At 44.5% G+C, this 20,041-nt stretch overlaps 1 protein-coding gene across 1 annotated transcript in view; it reads left to right on the forward strand.

Moving 5' to 3' along the window:
• Positions 1 to 20,041, forward strand: part of ADAMTSL3 (ADAMTS like 3) — a 292,158-nt gene that overhangs the window by 53,593 nt on the left and 218,524 nt on the right. The window contains exon 8 of the mRNA XM_077774280.1: positions 9,636 to 9,763. Within this exon, the coding sequence (XP_077630406.1) occupies positions 9,636 to 9,763 (128 nt within the window). The remainder of the gene's footprint in view (positions 1 to 9,635; positions 9,764 to 20,041) is intronic.

Here is a 20,041-nt window from a genome sequence, read left to right on the forward strand (position 1 = left end):
GCCACTCCGTACAGAAGCCCGAGTCACCCTGGCACCTCCTTTCTCCCTGCGTCGGGGTAGCGGACGCGTCCTGTTGATTTTAGCTGCCGAAAACTTCGTGTCTAAGAAAGTTTATCTTAAAAGTTCTCATCCAAGAAAAATACATTTTGTAACTAGGTGTGGTGACAGACGTTAACCAGGCTCATCGTGGTGACCCTTTTGCAGTGTAGACAAATACTGAATCGATGTCTGTTATATACCTAAAGCCACTGTGATGTTCTGTGTCAACTGTATCTCAATACAAAAGTAAACAGACGACAAAACACACCTTCACGTCCGCACCTTCCTCTTCCAGACCCCGGTGGTCTCCAGCCCGGGTTCTTGTCTCTCGCTCGCCCTGGGCAGTGGCTCCTCCTCCCACAGTCCTCACCCACATCCCTGCCAGAGCCGTTTCCCCAAAACAACAATTTGCCAAAGTCTCTTCTCTGGTTAAAAATACTCCAGTGAGGGGCGCCTGGGTGGCTTAGTCAGTTAAGCGTCCGACTTTCGCTTGGGTCATGATCTCGCAGTTCGTGGGTTCGAGCCCCGCGTCGGGCTCTGTGCTGACTGCCAGCTCAGAGCCTGGAGCCTGTCCCTCCCCTGCTCAGGCTGCCTCTCTCTCTCTCTCTCTCTCTCTCCTAGAAAAAAAAAAAATACTGCAGTGAGTCGGGGCGCCCGGGAGGCTCAGTCGGTTAACCGTCCAACTCTTGGTTTTGGCTCAGGTCATGATCTCAGGGTTCGTGGGTTTCAGCCCTGCGTTGGGCTCTGTGCTGACGGTGTGGAGCCTGCTTGGGGTTCTCTCTCTCCCTCTCTCTGCTTGCACTCTTTCTCTCAAAATAAATAAGATAAACTTAAATATTCCAGTGAGTCAATAAATTACTGGGCTGAATGCTTCCCTCTGCGCTCCACACCCCCTCTCTGCTGCTCGCCACCACGTGCTGCACCCACGCAGGAGGCAGACCTGCCTGGGCTGCATCCATGGGCTCCCTCACCCTCTGGCTCCCGGTCAGATCTGACCACCGGTCCGGTGAGCCCTGGGGGGCCTGGAGGGAGGAAGGAGAGCAGTGTGTTTCTTTCCTCAGCTCTCACCTGGTAGGGTTGATGTGGGCTGTAATTCTTTTTTTTTTCTTTAATTTTTAATGTTTATTTATTTGAAAGAGGGAGGGGGAGACATAGAATCTGAAGCAGGCTCCAGGCTCCGAGCTATCAGCACAGAGCCTGATGCGAGGCTTGAACCTGTGAACCGTGAGATCCTGACCTGAGCCGAAGTTGGATGTTTAACCGTCTGAGCCGCCCTAATGCCCCTTGTGGGCTGTAGTTCTTAGCAAAGGCCTTAGCTCCTCTCAGGCAGCCTTTAGGCACAGCGTCTGCCCACCCTCACCCCACCCCTCACGCAAGGCCTAGGCTGATGGCATGAACCGTAGCATCACAGAGCCGGCCTGGTACCAGCCCCAGGGAGGAGGGGGTGCTGCATCTGCCCTGTGGATTCCTTGTGCCCTGTCCACACCTTAGTAAACAGTGTGTTTTTAGGATGCTCATCGAATGAGCCCCATCTGAGAGCGCCCTCGGTGTCCCCTGGGACCTGGTTCTCCCGGCTGACACAGGGCACTGTGCTGCTCTGCTCAGAAGGTCTGCCACACTCTCGCACGCCTGGGAACGTTCAGCGGGGGTTCCTTCATCTGGACCTGAGAAACCTTGGTTGCCCTGACTCCGGAAGTCTTCATAACATCTGTGGGACATTTTTCCTTTCCCAGAACAAGAGGTCCAAGCAACTTCCAAGTTAGGAGTTTGGGTCGAGGGTGTGGACGACGAGGTGGAAGGCACATGACCCGATGCAGGGGAGGGGCTCGATGAGGTGGGGAGCCCCAGGACTGGGGGCGGCCTCCGAGGAGCTGGGGCTGGCGGGAACAATCCAGGGGGCAAGGTGCTTCCTCAGAAGCTCTCCTGGTCTACACTGACTCCAGGCTCAGGTAGGAGGGCCCATCTGGCTCTCCGCTCACTGGTCTCCCGCAGAGGGAGCTGACACACGAGGAGGGTCTCCGTGCTGCTTAGGAGTTGGCCACGGGACGGGGGACTCGGCAGACGTGCTTGTGCTTGGGGAACGATGAGAATTATGGTGTGCCTGGATCTGGAATGTGGTGTGAGCCCGAGCTGTGGAAAGGGGGCTCGAGAAAGAGGTAGAGCGGGTCGCAGGAGCCAGGAGATACAGGACGTGTGTCCCGAGGGATCAGTGAAGGGTTTGAAGAAGGCGGTAAAATAATCAGGGCCACACTGTTGGAAAGGGTCACCCAAACCCCAGAGGTCATTGGCTATCAGGGTCACGAGTTGTGGTTACTCATGAGTCGCCCCCGATCATGGTTTCAGTCACTGGGGGTCAACCACAGCATCATCCCGAGGGAGACGAGCCTCCTTCTGACCCAACACCAGAAGGTCAATGACACGCCCATGTCATTCACCTCCTTTCCTCTCCTCAGGTAGGCATCCTGTCATCTCACATCATCGCAAGAAGAAAGGGGAGTGAGAACAAGAAGAGATTTTGAGAGAGACTGCACCAACATAACTTTTATTACAGTATATTGTTATAATCGTGCTGTTTCACTACGAGTAATTGTTATTCATCTCTTACTGTGCCTAACTTATAAATTAAATTTTATCGTAGGTGTGCACATAGAGGAATAACACTGTACATCTGGGGTTCAATACTATCTGTAGTTGGAGGGATCTACCGGGGTAGTGAAACATATCCCCCATGCATAAGGGGGAACTACTGTATACACTTTTCAGTCTAGGGCCCAAAGGGCTGGAAAGGGAGAGGGGAGATGCAGGTATGGAGTGTTCCTCAGTAGTGCCTTGCACACAGCTTTAGATGTGTCTGTGTTTAATATATTCTTGTTGAACTGAATTGTTGTGACTGTGTGACAGCTGAGTGACATTTTTACGTCATTTACCTAATTTATGTATCTTTAAGATTTTTGTTGTTAAAGATCCTAAGGTCACACTAACCTGAAAGAGTGTATTTACCGTTCACAAAATCTGGGTCATTTGAGATCTCCTTAAATAACCTTTGTGGTAACATTGGAATGAACATTTATTTGATGTCTGGGAAGTAATATCCCAGTGGAACTTATTTTATTTTGGGTTGTTTTTAATATGGAGCTGTTAATATAGCGTTTCCAATAAGTGACCTTATATGTGAAATCTGTGTTTAATTACTAACATTTTTGCAAGACTGGTAGAACTGTACTGTTCATTATAAATCACAGATTTAAGGACTTGTCAGGAAAATATTTTATGATTTGATTTATGCCTGGGGATCCAAGAAAGGCAAGGAGTCCTCGAGTCTTTATGAGATTGTGAACACACTTATTCCTACAATATTCTTGGCTTTTACCAGGCCTATTATATAATGAGTAAACAATATCTCTTTGGATTTTTCATCCAAAAATATTCCCCAGCTAGAGCTTCACTTAGGAAAATAGGATTTCCTAAGAGATCTTTAAGCTGATGGTTATACCCAAACAACAGAAAGTGCATTTTGCTTTTCTAGATGTGTTTCTATATGTTTCCTTTTAGTGGCCTTTTCTCCTCCTTAAAAAAAAGAACTTCTCTTGGGTGTTTTATTGCATAAACTGTGCATGTTTGCTGTATAAAATTGGGGAATATAGATGAGCAGAAGGAAGAAATCGAAAAGCCTTGTAATCCCATCACAATTCCAAAACAGAGATGAAGTTAAGGCCACACTTGCAGTCGCTTCACAGGAGAGCGGTGGGTGGGGGTGTGTGAAGCAGCAGAATTGGTGCATCCTTGGGAAGCGCGTGGCCCTAACGAGGCTCTCCCAACGCGGTAGCAGTTCTCGCTCTGGGCCCCTGTGTCTGTCACTGTCGAGACCCGACAGCCGATTCTGCGTCACTGCGCCCCTCCAGGGTCTGTCACCTGCTGCTGGCTGCCCTGCGGCCCGTCCAGGCTGGTCCTCCAGGACACCACGTCTGGAACGTCGGCAGCCCTGGGTCTCTGTTCCTGTGCGAGGAATTAACAAATGTGTCTGGGTCATGAGCATCGGTCAGGCATATGTGTCCCTCGTGAAATAACCTAGATACCATCAAATTCTTATGAGAAACAGAAGCATAGTTCTGCTCGCAACATAGAGGAAAAAGGTGAGTGTCCACTGAGATAGCAGGGGTGCGCCGCGGCCAGGCGGGTCACAGCGGCAGGTGCACACGCTGCAAGTGACCATAGTTTGGCCGCTGGACTCGCCGGGTTCCTGGCGTAGTGGGGCATCCGTGAAGAACGTGCAGGCTTGTTGGAGATCAGACAGAAAAAGGGTGGAGATCACCCCTCCCACAGCTGACGTGTGGTTCTCAAGGCCACAGTTGCTAACCTGTCAGAGGGGGCTGGTCGTGCCCTCCGGAAGGGTTTGTGAGAAGGTTACACGGACTGAAGGGAAAACGCAGACGAGCAGTGCTCCGTCCGTACGTCGGTAGCAGCTGCTTTAGGCGGGAGCCGATCTTCAGATTCCTCCATGTCACTCTTCAGAGACCCGCCTGAGACAGGGCTGCCGAGTGACGGAACTGGCGGACTCGGCCAGGGGCTGGAGGGGGGGTGTTCAGATAACAGCATGTAGAGTGCTCACAATGCGCTATGGAGATGATTAGGTAAGACAGCCTATGGAGATGGGGGAGAGGGAGCTGGGAACAGTGGGCCCAGGTGACAAACAGAGAGGTTGTCTCTTCGGGGTCACCATCAGGCCAGACGTGGAGCTGCTCTCCATCAGCCGGGTTTTATTGTCACTGCATTTCCGAGCTGGCCAAATACCCCTGCTCTCGGGAGGCTCACCACCACACACAGCCCAAGAGCATGGGCCCCACCTGCCTCCTCTGGGTCCCCTGATGGCGGGTCCCCTCCCTCCCCTTTACTGATTCTGCCTCCTAACATTCGATCATGGCGATTGGTACCATCACTGTACCTTATTTTCACTGTAACATTAAACCATGTTCGCAGATTCTGAGTCTGATTAGTTTGGCCGCTCACTTGGCATTATGGTCCGCTTGCTAATTTTACAAAAAGCAGAGGCATGCATTAATGGAATCCTGTAAGATTAGGGAGCTATGTCCGGCACGTTTATCAGGGGCGCGGGTGGGATACGGAAGCTGCAAAGCTGAGCAAAGTGGCTCAGAGATGGGTGACAGGATCAGGATTCAAACAGATCCCAAAAGGCCAGTATTCTGGGCCAAAACCAACAAGCGGAAGTTCAGTAGTGATTAATGTTAAGGCGCGCAGGAGTAAAAACGGGGCAGAGCAGGCTCTCCTGTCGCTGCTTTGAAAAAGATGTTCTTTTGCCAGATAAGATCTTACGCTTATTGAGACGTTCACTTATTACGTTTATTGAGATGATGTGTGATTTGGTATATATGTGTTACTTTATTTAAATCCTGCTGGGGTGAAGAGTATCACCTCTGTTTTATAGACGAGTTTTAGAAGGGTTAAGGTACGGGTCCAAGGTTGCACAGCTTTTAACCCTTATGTGATATAGCTTCTGTGATGAGGCCCAAGAAGTGGTGACTGAAGAAGGAAGGAAGGAGGGAGGGAAGGAAGGAAGGCAGAGGGGAGAGAAGGAAGGAAGGAACTCAGATTTTATTGGAAGAAAGCAGGAGCGTGGAGCTGTGCTTGGTCTGCGTTATTCTCTGATACAGTGTTGTATTCTGGACGCTACACTTTTTTTTAATGTTTATTTATTTCTGAGAAAGAGAGACAGCATGAGCAGGGGAGGGGCAGAGAGAGAGGGAGACACAGAATCTGAAGCAGCTCCAGGCTCCGAGCTGTCAGCACAGAGCCCGACGCGGGGCTCGAACCCACGAACCGTGAGATCATGACCTGAGCTGAAGTCGGACGCTTAACCGACTGAGCCCCCCAGGCGCCCCCGGACACTACATTTTAAGATTGAAAATGTACAAACTTAAGTGTGTGCAGAGAAAATATTGGTGGAAGAGCTGGGGTGGTTGAAGGCACCAGATGGTTTGAGAAAGCTTGGGAAGGGCTGCGGTGCAGAGGTGGGTGGGGACGTGCTGTCCCCTGCTGTGGGGGGACATGCGGTCGAGGAAGAAGCTTCAGTGTTGCTGTGAAGACAAATACACAGACGTAAATGTTCAGAAAGGACCCGTTGGACCCTGGTGGCTTTTATCCTGCCACGACAGGGCTTTTTCCCCCGAATGTTGTGCTGTCCTCACACTGCTGGCATCAAGGGGGAGCAGCGAGGTCCAGGTAGATGTAGGGGTGCTCTTGCTGCTGTCTGGGCCAGGAGGGGTACGTGAAGACTGGCTGGCCAGCCGGGCACCGGGGTTTCAGAGCAAAATCCCAGCTTCATCTTCAAAGCCAAAAACAAGAGAAAAACTCAAGGACCCCTCTTGAGATGTGATTTTTCTCTGTTTTCTTAGGGGGAAAAATCTCTTACCCAACCAGAGAAACCAAATGCCTGCATTTATAACATGTCTAGTTTAGTTATTCTAGAATCCAGATTCTTTTTTTTTTCTTGTAAGTAAAGGTGGAGAAGTTATGGAAACAAACCGGACTCTGACTATAAACTGAACAGATGGGGTGGTGGGAAGAAAAACAAATTAAAACAATATTGCAAAGAACTCTCAACTTTCATTTAAAAATATATATGATGATGTTTTTCAACTTTTCACATTCAACCTATCGGTAGATCGAGTGACAAAATGAAAAATCAATTTCAGCTGTGTGTATTTTAAACGCTTGCCTAAATGGCTTGGACTCACCAACCTAAACGTCCAGATGAATGTATGAAACTGTTTTTTTATGAATTAAAACTTTATTTTATGTTATGTTATAGACAGGACACAGCTCCATTTGGTGACGTTTGGTATAGAAGATTGGACTGAACAGTGATCTAATTAGAACAGTAAATAGTATGGGTTTAATTAGCCCTTATTCGTGATGACAGATTTGATCAGTTGCCAGATATTTATCCTTTCCTTTCACTTGACTGTTTCTGAAATATTGCCTCCAGTAGGCTTCTTGCTGTGCTATGAATAGGTAGCTTGGCAGGAAGCCGTGAAGCCCACTGACTGGTGAGTCTTGGGTGGAAGTTTCTGGNTTGGATGAGGTAATATGGCCTGAGGGCTTGAGGAAAGCTGGGCAGTATCTCGTTCAGCTGTGTGCTGCGGTTTATTAGTGTTGGGGTTTCCTTCATAAGTGTTTGTTGACTCTGACTTAGAGCTTCCCTATTAGATTCCCCCCGGACTTGAACTTTCCTGCATGTCAGCGGGATGTGCTCTTTGTTTGTTTGCCTTCCTGCGTTTAATTGTTCACTTAAAAAAATATATCATTATTTTATTTATTTATTTATTTTGCAAAATGCGGAGAAACAAAAACAAAGGAGGATAAAACCCCCCAGAGTCCTTGATCCTGGAAGTAGCCACAGCGAACGTTTTCATGAACAACTCACTCCTTTCTTCATGCATGTGGCCGGTTATCTGTATGAAGAGCGACACAGGCCTATACTTTGCTCTGAGGATTACCTTTTACCCCCTCCTTTGAAAAATTTTTTTTTTGAAAAAGATATTTTTTAAAAAATTGCAAGTTCAGATACAGCTAACATCCATTATAACACCACCTGGCTTCGTCAGAGGTAAGGTTTTGTCATATTGGCTTCAGATCTTTTGCGAGGGTGTTGGGGATAGAAGACATTCGGTCAGCATCCCCTCTGTGTCTTCGCGAACAATGCTGGCTCCTGGCCCCACCTTGTCCCTTCTCAGAGGCAGGTGGCTGTCTCTTCTTGCAACCCGTATACTTGTACTTTATGCATTTCGTGTGCATGCGCACAGACACGCACCTTTATCTGCAGGTGAGGAGACAGGAAAGGCCTTGGGTGCTTGCATTTTAGTGTAATTAAGTCTTCCTGCCTTTTCCTTTGCAATTTCCACCTTTGTTGACGTATCTAGCTGGGTCTTGCCTATGTCAAGTCGATACGACTGTTAGTCTGTAATGTTTCTACTACTGTATAGTCTTAGTGTTTTTAATAGAAATTTCTAACAGATCTGGAAATCATTTTTGGGTATTTTGTGAACAAGTCATCTATGGTTTTTGTTTTATTTTTAAATACATTCACATCGACTTGTGGTCGCATCCTATGTCCTTATACTTGAATTTGCTTCTGGACTCCACCCTACCCCCCTTTTGTTAATTTAATAGATTTTAACTGCCTATTACTATGCCAGTTCGCTGCTCTCAGTTGAGGCCATTTCCCTCCAATTTCCATCCTTTTACAGTTTTTGTCTTGGCCCTTGCAGGCATTCACTCCACTAGATGAACTTTGGAATCGTTTTCTCGGGTTCAAAAAAAATTCCCTTGGGGATTTTGATTGGCGTTGTTACAGATTTATAGATTAATTTGGAGAGAATTAACACTTCACAGTACCAGGTTTGCCCATTTAGGACTATGGTCCATTTCTCTGTTTATTCTGTGGAGCCTATGGTGGGCCCCTTAGTAAAGTTTTGTAACTTTATGTAAGTATTACACGTTGTTTCTTTTCACGTCTACATCTGTCTATATGCTTTTATACTCTCCTCTTTTCTCCAGAGTAGCCCAACATAAGTCAATGCTGGCAATTCCAGAAGACTAATTAAACCGAAATGTATTCGTAATGGGCCCTGCTCTATTTTCTTGGATCCCCAAGGCTTTATTTACTTTGTTTTTTGGTGACAGAGTCCTTTTCAGGAGAGAGATTCGACAAATCCTCATGCAGAATGACTTCCTCGGAGCTACCGCCCATCTGTCTGATGGATGGGCAAGTCAGAATTTCAGTGGTCGGGGCGCCTGGGTGGCTCAGTCGGTTAAGTGTCCGACGTCGGCTCAGGTCATGATCTCACGGTTCGTGGGTTCGAGCCCCGCGTCGGGCTCTGTGCTGACAGCTCAGAGCCTGGAGCTGCTTCAGATTCTGTGTCTCCCTCTCTCTCTGACCCTCCCCTGCTCACGCTGCTTGTCTCTTTCTCAGAAATAAATTAAAAAAAAAAAAGAATTTCAGTGGTCAAAAAGGCTTAGGTACAAGGTGGGACCCTGCTATATAGGTTATAAAACATGATTTAGTCTATTTAGATTTTGGACTGATAAAATTTCAAATTTAAAACTGAGCTTAGAGGGACACCTGGGTAGCTCTGTTGGCTGAGCATCCCACTCTTGATATCGACTCAGGTCATGATCCCATGGTCGTGGAATTGAGCCCTGCAACGGGCTCTGCACTGAGTGCGTAGCCTGCTTGGGATTCTCTCTCTCTCCTTCTCTCTCTGCCCCACCCCTGCTCATGCATGGGTGCACATGCACGCTCTCCCTAAAAATAAACAAACGTAAATAAAATAAAACTGAGCCTGGAAGCCGTCTGGACAAAACCTTCATAAGGAGGAAAGATACTCATGTGCCACTAGTTTCCATATAAAACTAGTGTGTGTGTGTGTGTGTGAATGTAGTCATCCCAAAGCAAAGCATCTTTAGGCAACGTTGGTCTGTATGAACAGCTTAGAATGAGACTTGGGGAAAACTGGGGGAGCTTTGGAATATTTCTAGCAAATTTGTCTGTAATTTATTGTGTGTTGTTCACATTCTAGACCTCAAGAAACACTCGTGCAGATGAAGATAAAGACACCAACTGGGATGCCTGGGGTAGCTGGAGCGACTGCTCCCGGACTTGCGGGGGAGGGGCATCCTACTCCCTGCGGAGGTGTTTGACGGGGAGGTGAGTGGTGGCGGCACGTTGTGCCCTGGAACGGGGGGCTCGGGAGACAGCCTGGCTTCCCGGCTTCAGAAGGTACTATGATGCCGATAGGGCATCTGCTGTGTGTAAATGTTAGTCACCCTCACGTTACCATATTTGAATAGTAACGGTCCCATTTTCACAAGGGTGGCCATAGTCCGCCCACAGGAGACCCCAGCTCACAGGAACCCAGGGCACTAGACACTGTAAGCGTTGCAGGGGGGGCAGGCCTGGCATGTTAAGTCCCTGGCCCCAAACTGTCAAGATTAGGGATAATGGCTCGAGTATTGTGGCTCCCACCCTTGAGTTACTTCAATTTTCATTCATTTCTTGTTCACTTTCTCTGAGCATCCCGTCCGTTACGAAGGTAATGCAAGTGCTGTTTTCACACTGTAGGTATGCGTGTTAAAATGTAGGATTGGCTTCTTACAGAAAACACCATTACGTTTGTAAGATGCTCACAGTCGTCACTGCTTTGGGGACAGTTTGAGGTAATCCTTCATAGGGCAGTTTAAGTCCCAGCCAAGAGTTCGCCTCGGCTCTCAGATAAGACAGAGCCCCACGTTGATGGAACCCGATGTCCTGGTCCTGGACCAACTGGAGGTTCCGGATTATGGCAGCCATCTTCAGGTCTGGGATATTGTAAGACAAAAGGGTAACTTGACTTTCCCTGAATAGTGTCAAGGTGTAGATCAGACACGCAGGGAGACCGTGCCGTGTCTGGCTCCAGTTGGGTGCATTGATGTTGCTGTTTTATGGGATATTAGTGACCACATGCGTTCTCCAGCTTCCCTCACAGTGCACAGCGGGGCAGATGGGAGGTTGTGACGTGGCTTTGAGGAGGACCCTTAGTCCCGCAGGACAGCGGGGGAAGGCTGTGGAGGCCCTGAGGTGTCGCCGTCCCCAGGCTGAGTCCCCACGCAGAGCCCTGAACCCTACGCGAATGGCTGCAGAGCTGAACTCTGGGGTTTAGTCTTGCACGGGCAGCCTGGCATGCCTGCTGCCCCGCTGCTGTTCACCTGGGGACGAGTCACAGGCTCTGTTACGCTAAGTGCGTTGTGTGCTCTGGACGGATGGTGGGGTATGTGCTGTACTGGCTTGTATTGACCCCGGCGGGGTCTGCAGTCGGAGCGCCATGTGCCTGTGGGCAGGGCTCAGGGAGGGACTCCTGTGTGGGATGAGAGTTTTCCCACTGCCGTTCAGTCACCTGGGGGAGAGGTTCCCAGCCTAGAGTCTGATGTGCAGAAGGTAGTACGTTGGCACCACTCTGTGGCCTCCAGATCTGGGGGCCTGAATAATTTGCATTCAGTGGTGGAATTTGAATGGGAAAGGAGTGGGGGTTATTTGTGTTTGTCCTTTAAAAAAATTTTTTTATGGGGCGCCTGGGTGGCTCAGTCGGTCGGACGGCCAACTTCGGCTCAGTTCATGATCTCACGGTTCGTGGGTTCGAGCCCTGTGTCGGGCTCTGTGCTGACAGCTCAGAGCCNTCACTTAACCGACAGAGCCACCCAGGAACCCCTGTCCTTTTTTTTAAAGAATAGTATGTACTTATATTTGTTAAAAAACAATTGGAGGAATATATTAAGGACCATGAATGACCACTTTCATTCTATTGTCATACAACCAAAATGCTCACATATTTGTTGATTATGTTATTAATTAAAAAATAACTTTGACTTTGGAAGATAATTTTGATAATCGATCTACCTCAGTGTGTGCGTATTTCCATCTTCTGTCGCCTAACTGGGGTCAGCCGATCATTGAACACCTCAGATAAGGAAGGGAAGTGGCTGAGTTTCTCGTGTCTTTTCTGCACCTTCCGGAAAGGGAAATTTGGGACGGGGACGGTGACAGGAGGCGGAGAGTTCTAACTTGACCACAGCGCTCTCTGCCTCGGCTGGGGTTTAAAGCTGGATGCTTCTCTTGTGAACGCTTGGATGGGTTTCTCTGAGATGCCGTCTCCCCTCTCCCCCAGTCCCTTGGCCTGTCTTGGTGGCAGTGCCCTTGAGATGTGTGTTCACAGACCTGTTTTGCTAATCCTGCTCTGTCCTCAGCTCTTGGACAGCGGGGCGCCCTCCAGGCTTCCCCCTGGCGACGTCTGTGCTCCTCCATCTCGGTAGGCTCCCAAGACAGCGCTATGCTGCCCGTGTTGCATGCGCCCACCTCTGGCTCACCGGCGACCCCCTTGTGAACTTGGCTCAGCGGACTCTGGAAGTTCGGCGAGCCAGGGCGGCAACAGCTCCTCTTGGTACACAGGTGCCACGGCCAGTCTCTCTGCCCTTAAATTTCGCAGGTGTGGATTAGCTACCAACCCGCTGCAGGAGGCACGGCTTGAACTCCGTAAGTGATGTCCCTCACATTTCATCCCCTTGACCTGGGGTTAGCAGATCGAAGCCCTCATCCCTTCCCTTTCTTGGTGGGGCAGAGTGAAAGGTAGGATCATAGCAGAGATTTCTCAACTCTTCAGAAATCCTTCCACTATATAATCTTCCGCTGATCTTTCTGCCTCCAAGCACCAGACCCTTTTAAAAATTTATCTGCCTATCTATCTATTTTATTTATTTATTTATTTATTTATTTTTATGTTTTATTTATTTCTAGGAGAGAGAGAAAGAGACTGCGTGAGCAGGGGAGGGTCAGAGAGAGAGGGAGTCACAGACTGAAACAGGCTCCAGGCTCCGAGCTGGCAGTCAGCACAGAGCCCGACGCGGGGCTCGAACCCACGAACTGCGAGATCATGACCTAAGCAAAAGTTGGACGCTTAACCGACTAAGCCACCCAGGCGCCCCCTATCTATCTATTTTAATTCCAGTTAGCTAACATACAGTTATATTAGTTTGAGGAGTACAATGTAGTGACTCAGCAATTCTATACATTACCTAATGCTCATCATGATAAGCATACTCTTAATCCCCTTGACTTATTTCCCTATTCCTCCATCCCTCTCCCCTCCAGTAACCACCAATACCTTCTCTATAGTTAACAGGCTGTTTTTTGGTTTGTTTCTTGTTATCTTTGTTTTGTGTCTTAAATAGTATTTGTCTTTCTCTAACTGACTTATATCACTTATCATTATACTCTGTAGCTCCATCCATGCTGTCGCAAATGGCAAGATTTCATTCTTTTTGATGGTTGAGTAATATTCCTCTGTGTGTGTGTGTGTGTGTGTGTGTGTGTGTGTGTGTGTGTGTGTACCAAATCTTCTTTATCCGTTCATCTGTCAGTGGACGCTTAGGCTGCTTCCATAATTTGGCTATTGTAAATAATACTGTAATAAACATAGGGTAGGGGTGCATATACCTTTTTCAAATTAGTGTTAGTTTTTTCATTTTCTTTGGGTAAATATCCGGTATGGAATTACTTGATCCTATGGTAGTTCTAGTTTACATTTTTTAGAATTTTTTGTAAAAAAAGGAACCTCCATACTGTCTTCCATACTGGCTACACCAGTTTGCATTCCCACCAGCAGTGCACAGGCTTCCTTTTTCTCTACATTCTTGCCAACACTTATTTTTTCCTGTGTTGTTGATTTTATCCATTCTGACAGGTGTGAGGTGATATCTGTTGTGGTTTTGATTTGTTTTTCCCTGATGATGAGTGATGTTGAGCATCTTTTCATGTCTCTGTTGGTCATCTGGATGTCTTCTTTGGGGAAATGTCTATTCATGTCTTCTGCCCATTTTTAATTGGATCATTTGGGTTTTATTGGTGTTGAGTTGTATAAATTCTTATATATTTTGGATGTTAACCCATTAATGGATGTGTCGTTTGCAAATATTTTCTGACCAGACCCTTTTTATACCTTGATATTTGCAAGGAATTTAACAATTGTGAACTGCACTAACACAAAGTCTGCCCTCATGGTTCTTGTAGGGAAAGGTTATGGAACCAAAGATTCAGAGTGAGAGCAACATGTGTAAAGGTGCAAGAAATGAAAAGAGACTTCTAAGAACAAACTGAGGGCTGATGGGAGTGGAGGAGAGGGGAAGGGGGGTGATGGGCATGGAGGGGGCACTTGTGGGGATGAGCACTGGGTTTTATATGGAAACAAACTTGACAACAAACTATGAAATTTAAAAAAAAAGAAAAAAGAAAAGAGACTTCTATGCATGGAGAAAAACAGACAAGGGAGAAAGCAAAATGGGCCAATGTTGAAGAAGGAGGTGGATCGGTAGGCCAGGAGACAGAATCTGCTTCTCAGACTTTCGAATTTCACACACTAGTAAAATTTCACAAGAAGCATATTTGGACTTGATACAGGTTGTCAAGTTTTTACTTCATTTTATTAAATAAGGACAAAAATAAAAACAAACAAAACTCAACTATGGCCTACCATCATAGACTTTTCAAAAAAGAATTGCAACCAGGGTCGTTTCATGTTAGCATCTAAAAGCAAGACATACTCTTAGATTTGAAAAACCTACCTTTAAATTGAATTCATTTAGCTTTCTGAAAATCCACTGTTTCTCTCTTATTTGTCTCACTTTACTTCAGACTCATATAAAGTATTGCAGCATATTAACATATTAACATAATTGCTGCATATTAACAGCTCAGTGATGGGCAATTGGGAACCAGAAATTGAGAAGTAAACATAGTTATGGACTCAGAACTTGAGATTCTAAGATCCTTGAAGGATGCGGAAAAGTGATTTTATCTGAGCCATAGTTTTCATCCAGGCATTTACTGATTCCTAAGCAGTGAGAGGTAGAGAAGCCAAGCAGAAGGCAGTTACAAAGAGGCTGAGAAGGTAAGCAGATTTATTGACAGTCTCATGATTGTGGGATATAAAATTGGGGTTCAAAGCCCTGCTAGACACCTTAGGTGATAAGTTGGTATCCCTGAAGGACTATATACCTTATGAGTAAGGGAAAATATCAGGCCTAATCTAAATGTTGCTAAGCCTAAAATCCAGTCTTGAATGAGCTCAACCCTAATTTGAGTGATAAAATTTGTTAATATTCCAACTGCCTTCAAGAGGCTTTAAAAAAGACCCTAAAATACCCGGGAGATTATACAGATTTTCATAGATCATGCCCATAATTTAATAAAATTACCAGTCTTACCATGAGACAGGATCAAGAGGAAAAATAGACAATATTAACAGATACTGGAGCTGTTAAATCTATCTGTTAAAAAAAATATGACAGAACAAAAACCCTGTAATACATGTTTGTAAGAATAGATGACAAAATACAGGATTTTACCAGAGAACTGGAATCCGTAAAATAGAATCAAAGGGAAAATTGAGAACAGAAACATATGATAATAAAATTATGAACTAAATAGATACCGTAACTGCAGATTAGAAATAGCAGAAGAGAGTATAGGACTCTCCTGGCTAAATTATAGAGGGAAAAAACACAGAAAATAGAATAAAGGATATATGGTGTAAGGTGAAAAAGTCTAAAGCATGTGTAATTGGAGTCCTCAAGGAAAAGAGATGGGAATAGAGCAGAAATACTACTTGAAGAGATAGTAGCTGAGAATTTCCAAGAACTTCTGAACGTTACTGCTATGGAGGCCACAAATTGACGCAGTCCTGCAAACCCCAAATAGAATAAATATGCATAAGCAAATTATAGTAAAATCTTAAAAGAAGCCAGAGAGAAAGGATACATTACCTTTGAAGGACCAAAAATAAGGTTGGCTGTAAATTGTCATCACAAAATAATGAAATGACCTGCTTACCACCTTGAAAGAAAATAACTATTAGAGTAGGCTTCCCCACTAGGAGAAAGAGCCTTCAAATGTGAAGATGCAGTAAGATATTTTCAGACAAACACAAAACTTGAGAATTCTTTGCTAATTGAACTGTGCTGAAAGGAGTTCTTCGGGTAGAAGTAAGATGACCCCATCCGGAGAATAGAAATGCAGGAGGAAATTAAGAACAATTGAGAACACAAACTTAAGTGAATACAAAGTTTATTTGTATTTTTAATACAAATTTGTATTTATTTGTATTTAAAGTAATAATAGTAAGTTTTGTGGGGTCTAAGTATATGTAGACTAAAAAACAAACAGGGAGACCATGACATGAAATTTGGGAAGGGGGTAAATGGAGTTCAAGTATTCTAATGTTTTTGAGTTGCTTAGAAAACTGTAAAAGTGACTAACTTACATTTGACTTTTCAAGTCAGGGATGCGTCTTGTAATTTTTAGGGTTACCATTAAAAACATAATAAAAAATTCTATAACAACCAACTACTATAGAGATAGAATAATGGTAAAATATTTGGTTGATTCCAGATAACTCAAGAAAGAGAAAACTCAGGGAGAGACGATGGAACAGAGATTAAGTGTGACACATAGGAAACAAATAGCAAGGTGGTAGATTTGAACCCCCGAATATATCAGCATTTACATTAGATATAAATGGACTACGTCCAGTTAAAAGATAAAGGCTCTTAGAGAGTAACACCAATATCATATGCTGTTTACAGGAGACAAATGTTAAGTATAAGGACACCCAATGACTGCAAATAAAAGCACAGGAACAAGCTGTAACATGACACTAATTAAAAGAAAATTGGTAAAGCTGTACTGGTATCAGACAAAGTAGAAACTAAGGAAAGAAGCATTATCAGAAATAAATCTTTTGGAATAATTACCTCAATCCATCCTTATAGGGAAGTGTATAGCCCAGAATATATATATTAGAAATGAATTGGCTGAAAACAATCAATGGTCTAAGCTTCCATTTAAATAATAGGAGCAAATTAAAAAAAACACAAGGGTGTGTGTGTGTGTGTGTGTGTGTGTGTGTGTGTGTGTGTGTGTTATTTCTGAGTCCCTCTACTCCAAATATCAAGGATCTGGATTTTTGGTCAGAATTTGGTTAAGTCCCTCGTTAATTCAGTTCTGGATTCTCCACGGGAAAAATGCCCTTCTGTCTGGGTAAGAATCACCGTTCCAGATCTACGGCATCTTTGGGTCACTGTCCCCATACTGAGAGATCAACAGGAAGCGCAGTTAGAAGGCATTCGTGGGAAGGAAGAATTGCCTTTCTGCTGAATGAATTTCTTTTCTGATTTTTGTGGCTTGCTTTTATTTGGAGATAGTTTCTGCGGTACCTATACTTTATATAACCTTTCCAGAGTACCCCACCCTATGTAGGCACTGAGATTTCACAGGGACCTCCATCTAGTGGGATCTTAGGTGCCTTTACCTTTTCATCTTATGCTAGCTACTCCCATCCTGTTAACTGCAAGGAATTCTGGCTACATCGTCCACCTTAATTTAAGGGGTGAAGCTAGGTCTCCTATAGATCTCTTTCCCTTACTACAAAGGCAGGCTCCCTTTTGGTACAGTCAGTGGTACATTTACGTTCCCCCTTTAATTCAGACTTGCTTACATTATATCTTGAAGCTCTGGGTTTGTGTGTAGCCTCTGTGAATTTCCGGGTATGATAGAGAGATGTCCGCTTATTCACGTACTAAGTTGGTCATTTCACTAGGCATTTATAAGGGAAGGAGTTCAGTATATGTGTTCAGATTACTATTTCTGTTTAAAAATCTTTCTCTTTTTTCTTATACTTTTCTCTGAAATTTCACCTCTGGTAATTTGGACATTGTATATATTCTGAGTGGGTTTTTTTTTTGTTGTTGTTGCTGATGAAATTGAAGATGTTTGAAAGCCATATTTTAATAATTACTTTATAGCTATCAATGCCAATGCCAACAATGAAATAGTTTCTTTTTTTTCTGATTGTGAGATGATGAATGTTTTGTGCTTTTCCTCTTCGTTTCCACCTCTTGGGTTTTGTTATTATCATTTGAGATTTTATACTTCAGTGTATTGGCAGAAGTTATTTCCCTTTATATCTTTTCTTTTATAATCATATTTCAAGCCTTTGTGGAGACTTCATCATGTGTGCGCGCGTGTACATGATTTCGGTGCTCATTATCCATCTTTGTAGTTTCCTCATTTTGAATCATCACTTTGCTGGCAAGGATATGTTTTGAGCAGTGCTTCTGGAATTTTAATGTGCATATGAATCACCTAGGGATCTTGTTAAAATATAAACTTTGATTCAGTAGGTCTGGAGTGGGGCCCGAGAGCTTTCATTTCTAACAAATTCCCAGGGAGTGTCAGTGTTTCGCGTCCATAGACCACACTTCAAGCCACAGGGCTTTATAGCCTTTTTAATTTCAGGACAAAGCTGTGGGTCTTAGACTTTACGAGTCCTTATATATCCAAAAATGTCTTTCTCCTGCCTTCACACAATGAATGGCTTATTTGGGTATAAAATACCCGAGACACAAATTCTCGGAAAAAAAAGAACCGAGGAGTTCTTTTTCCATAATGTCTGGTGTACATGTTGACCCTCAGGGTCAGCTTGACTTTTTGTTGCTGTCGCTCTTTGTAGATAACCTGTTTGTTCCATTTGGCAGCCTAGAGAAGACTTAGGTTTCGTTTTCTCATCAAGTCAAGAATTTTACAAGATTGTGTCTAGCTCTCAGTCTTTTAAAATTTATTTCTCCCTGGCACCTAACAGCTACTTGTGCAGATTTCAGTCCTTATTTATTGTAGGAAATTTTTCCTTCTGTTGTATCATTCACTGTCGGTTCTTGCCCCTTTGTCCTGGGCTTCATGAACGTCCATTGTTTCCATCTGTTGTCCACTTTTATTGTGTTCTCACCGATCACTTTCATCACTTTTTTCTTTAAAAATTTTTGTAATGTTTATTTATTTTTAAGAGAGAGAGAATGAGAGACAGAGAGAGAGAGAGAGCAAGGGAGGGGCAGAGAGAGAGGGAGACACAGAATCTGAAGCAGCCTTGAGGTTCTGAGGTATCAGCACAGAGCCTGACGTGGGGCTCAAATTCATGAACTGTGAGATCTGATGCCAGCCAAAGAGGATGCTTAGTTGACTGAGGCATCCAGGCACCCCACTTTTTTCTTGTCTATTTGGGAGTGATTTTTCAAGACCCTTGCCACTTGAATTTGTGTGTGTGTGTGTGTGTGTGTGTGTGTGAGAGAGAGAGAGAGAGACAGAGACAGAGACAGAGACAGAGATCTATTGACTTCTAACTTCTAATGAAGTTTTAAAATGCTCCTATGGCATATTTCTTGCCTTACATTCTTTCCTTCACATTAAACCTGGTCCTTTTCTGTTTCGGCTGTCTTAATCACTTGCATCATATCAGGCAGACTTTGGTCTTTTTTTTTAAAGTATGATATCGTGCTAATTCTTACTGAGTGTTCAAGGTCGTCCTCATTTAGGAAGTCTATCTTGACACCTTGCTATAACTTTGATGTCTGTCTTTTGTGCTTTAAATTGTTGGCAACAAGGAATCCTTTTAGGGAGGGTCCAACACTTCCCCACTCCAAGGCCTAACATAGTATCTGACATGAGATTAGGACCCATACAGTGTTAACTGAATGGGTGAGTGAATGTGAGCTCACTATCAACTTGCTTTTTTTTGGGGGGGGGGTTAAGGCTCTTCTTTCTGACTAAAGCACTTTTGTCTCCTTTTCCTGGTTGACACATAGCTGACCTTGAAAACTCCTTTGAATCCTCGTTTCTCCTGTTAAGCATTTGTTGGTAATTCCTACCCTTTCCTAGGTCATGTGCAACTCTTCTATGCTTCCGTGGGACCTTGTGAGTATTTTTATGAGAGTGTTTATTTCACCGTGTTGTTTTAGTTTTCTGTTTTCCACAATTGAGACTAAATTGAGGTGGCATAGATTGTGTCTTTCATCCCTTTATTTTATCTGCAGTGTTAGTTACTACTGACATATATTGGAAATTTAGTACATTTTATTTTATAAATAAATCCCAGGATTGATTTAGAAAAAAAGCCTGCTTGACTATAGTAGATATCTGTGGGAGAGGAAAGGGTGGGTCATTTTGTGAAAACATTGAAAGCTGTGTTGGGGAATATGGACTTTTTATAGTGAGATTTGTAAAAAAGGTTTTTGCGTGTTTATTTATTTTTTCAGAGATGTACAGGGATATTGTTTAAAAAGCCAAATAGCTCAACTAGGCTTGAGGTGAGAAACAGCAATGTCCTGATCCCCTTCCTGTCATCGTTTGATTCCCCAGGGGTGACCGATTATTTTTATATTTATTCTAAATTCCTAACGTTTATATTACAACTTCTTGGTTGTAATATAATCGTGGGGATTATCTTTTAGATTCTTACTTTGGAAGATGAGGGTCGTAGCAATCTTTCACACCTCTTATTCCTGGAGTGTGCGTGTACGCTTGCACTCACACACATATGCAAATACTGTCTTTTAGCTCCTCATATTAGTG

The sequence above is a fragment of the Crocuta crocuta genome, unplaced genomic scaffold, assembly GCF_008692635.1.
Source record: "Crocuta crocuta isolate KB4526 unplaced genomic scaffold, BGI_CrCroc_1.0 scaffold7, whole genome shotgun sequence".
Taxonomy (NCBI): domain Eukaryota; kingdom Metazoa; phylum Chordata; class Mammalia; order Carnivora; family Hyaenidae; genus Crocuta; species Crocuta crocuta.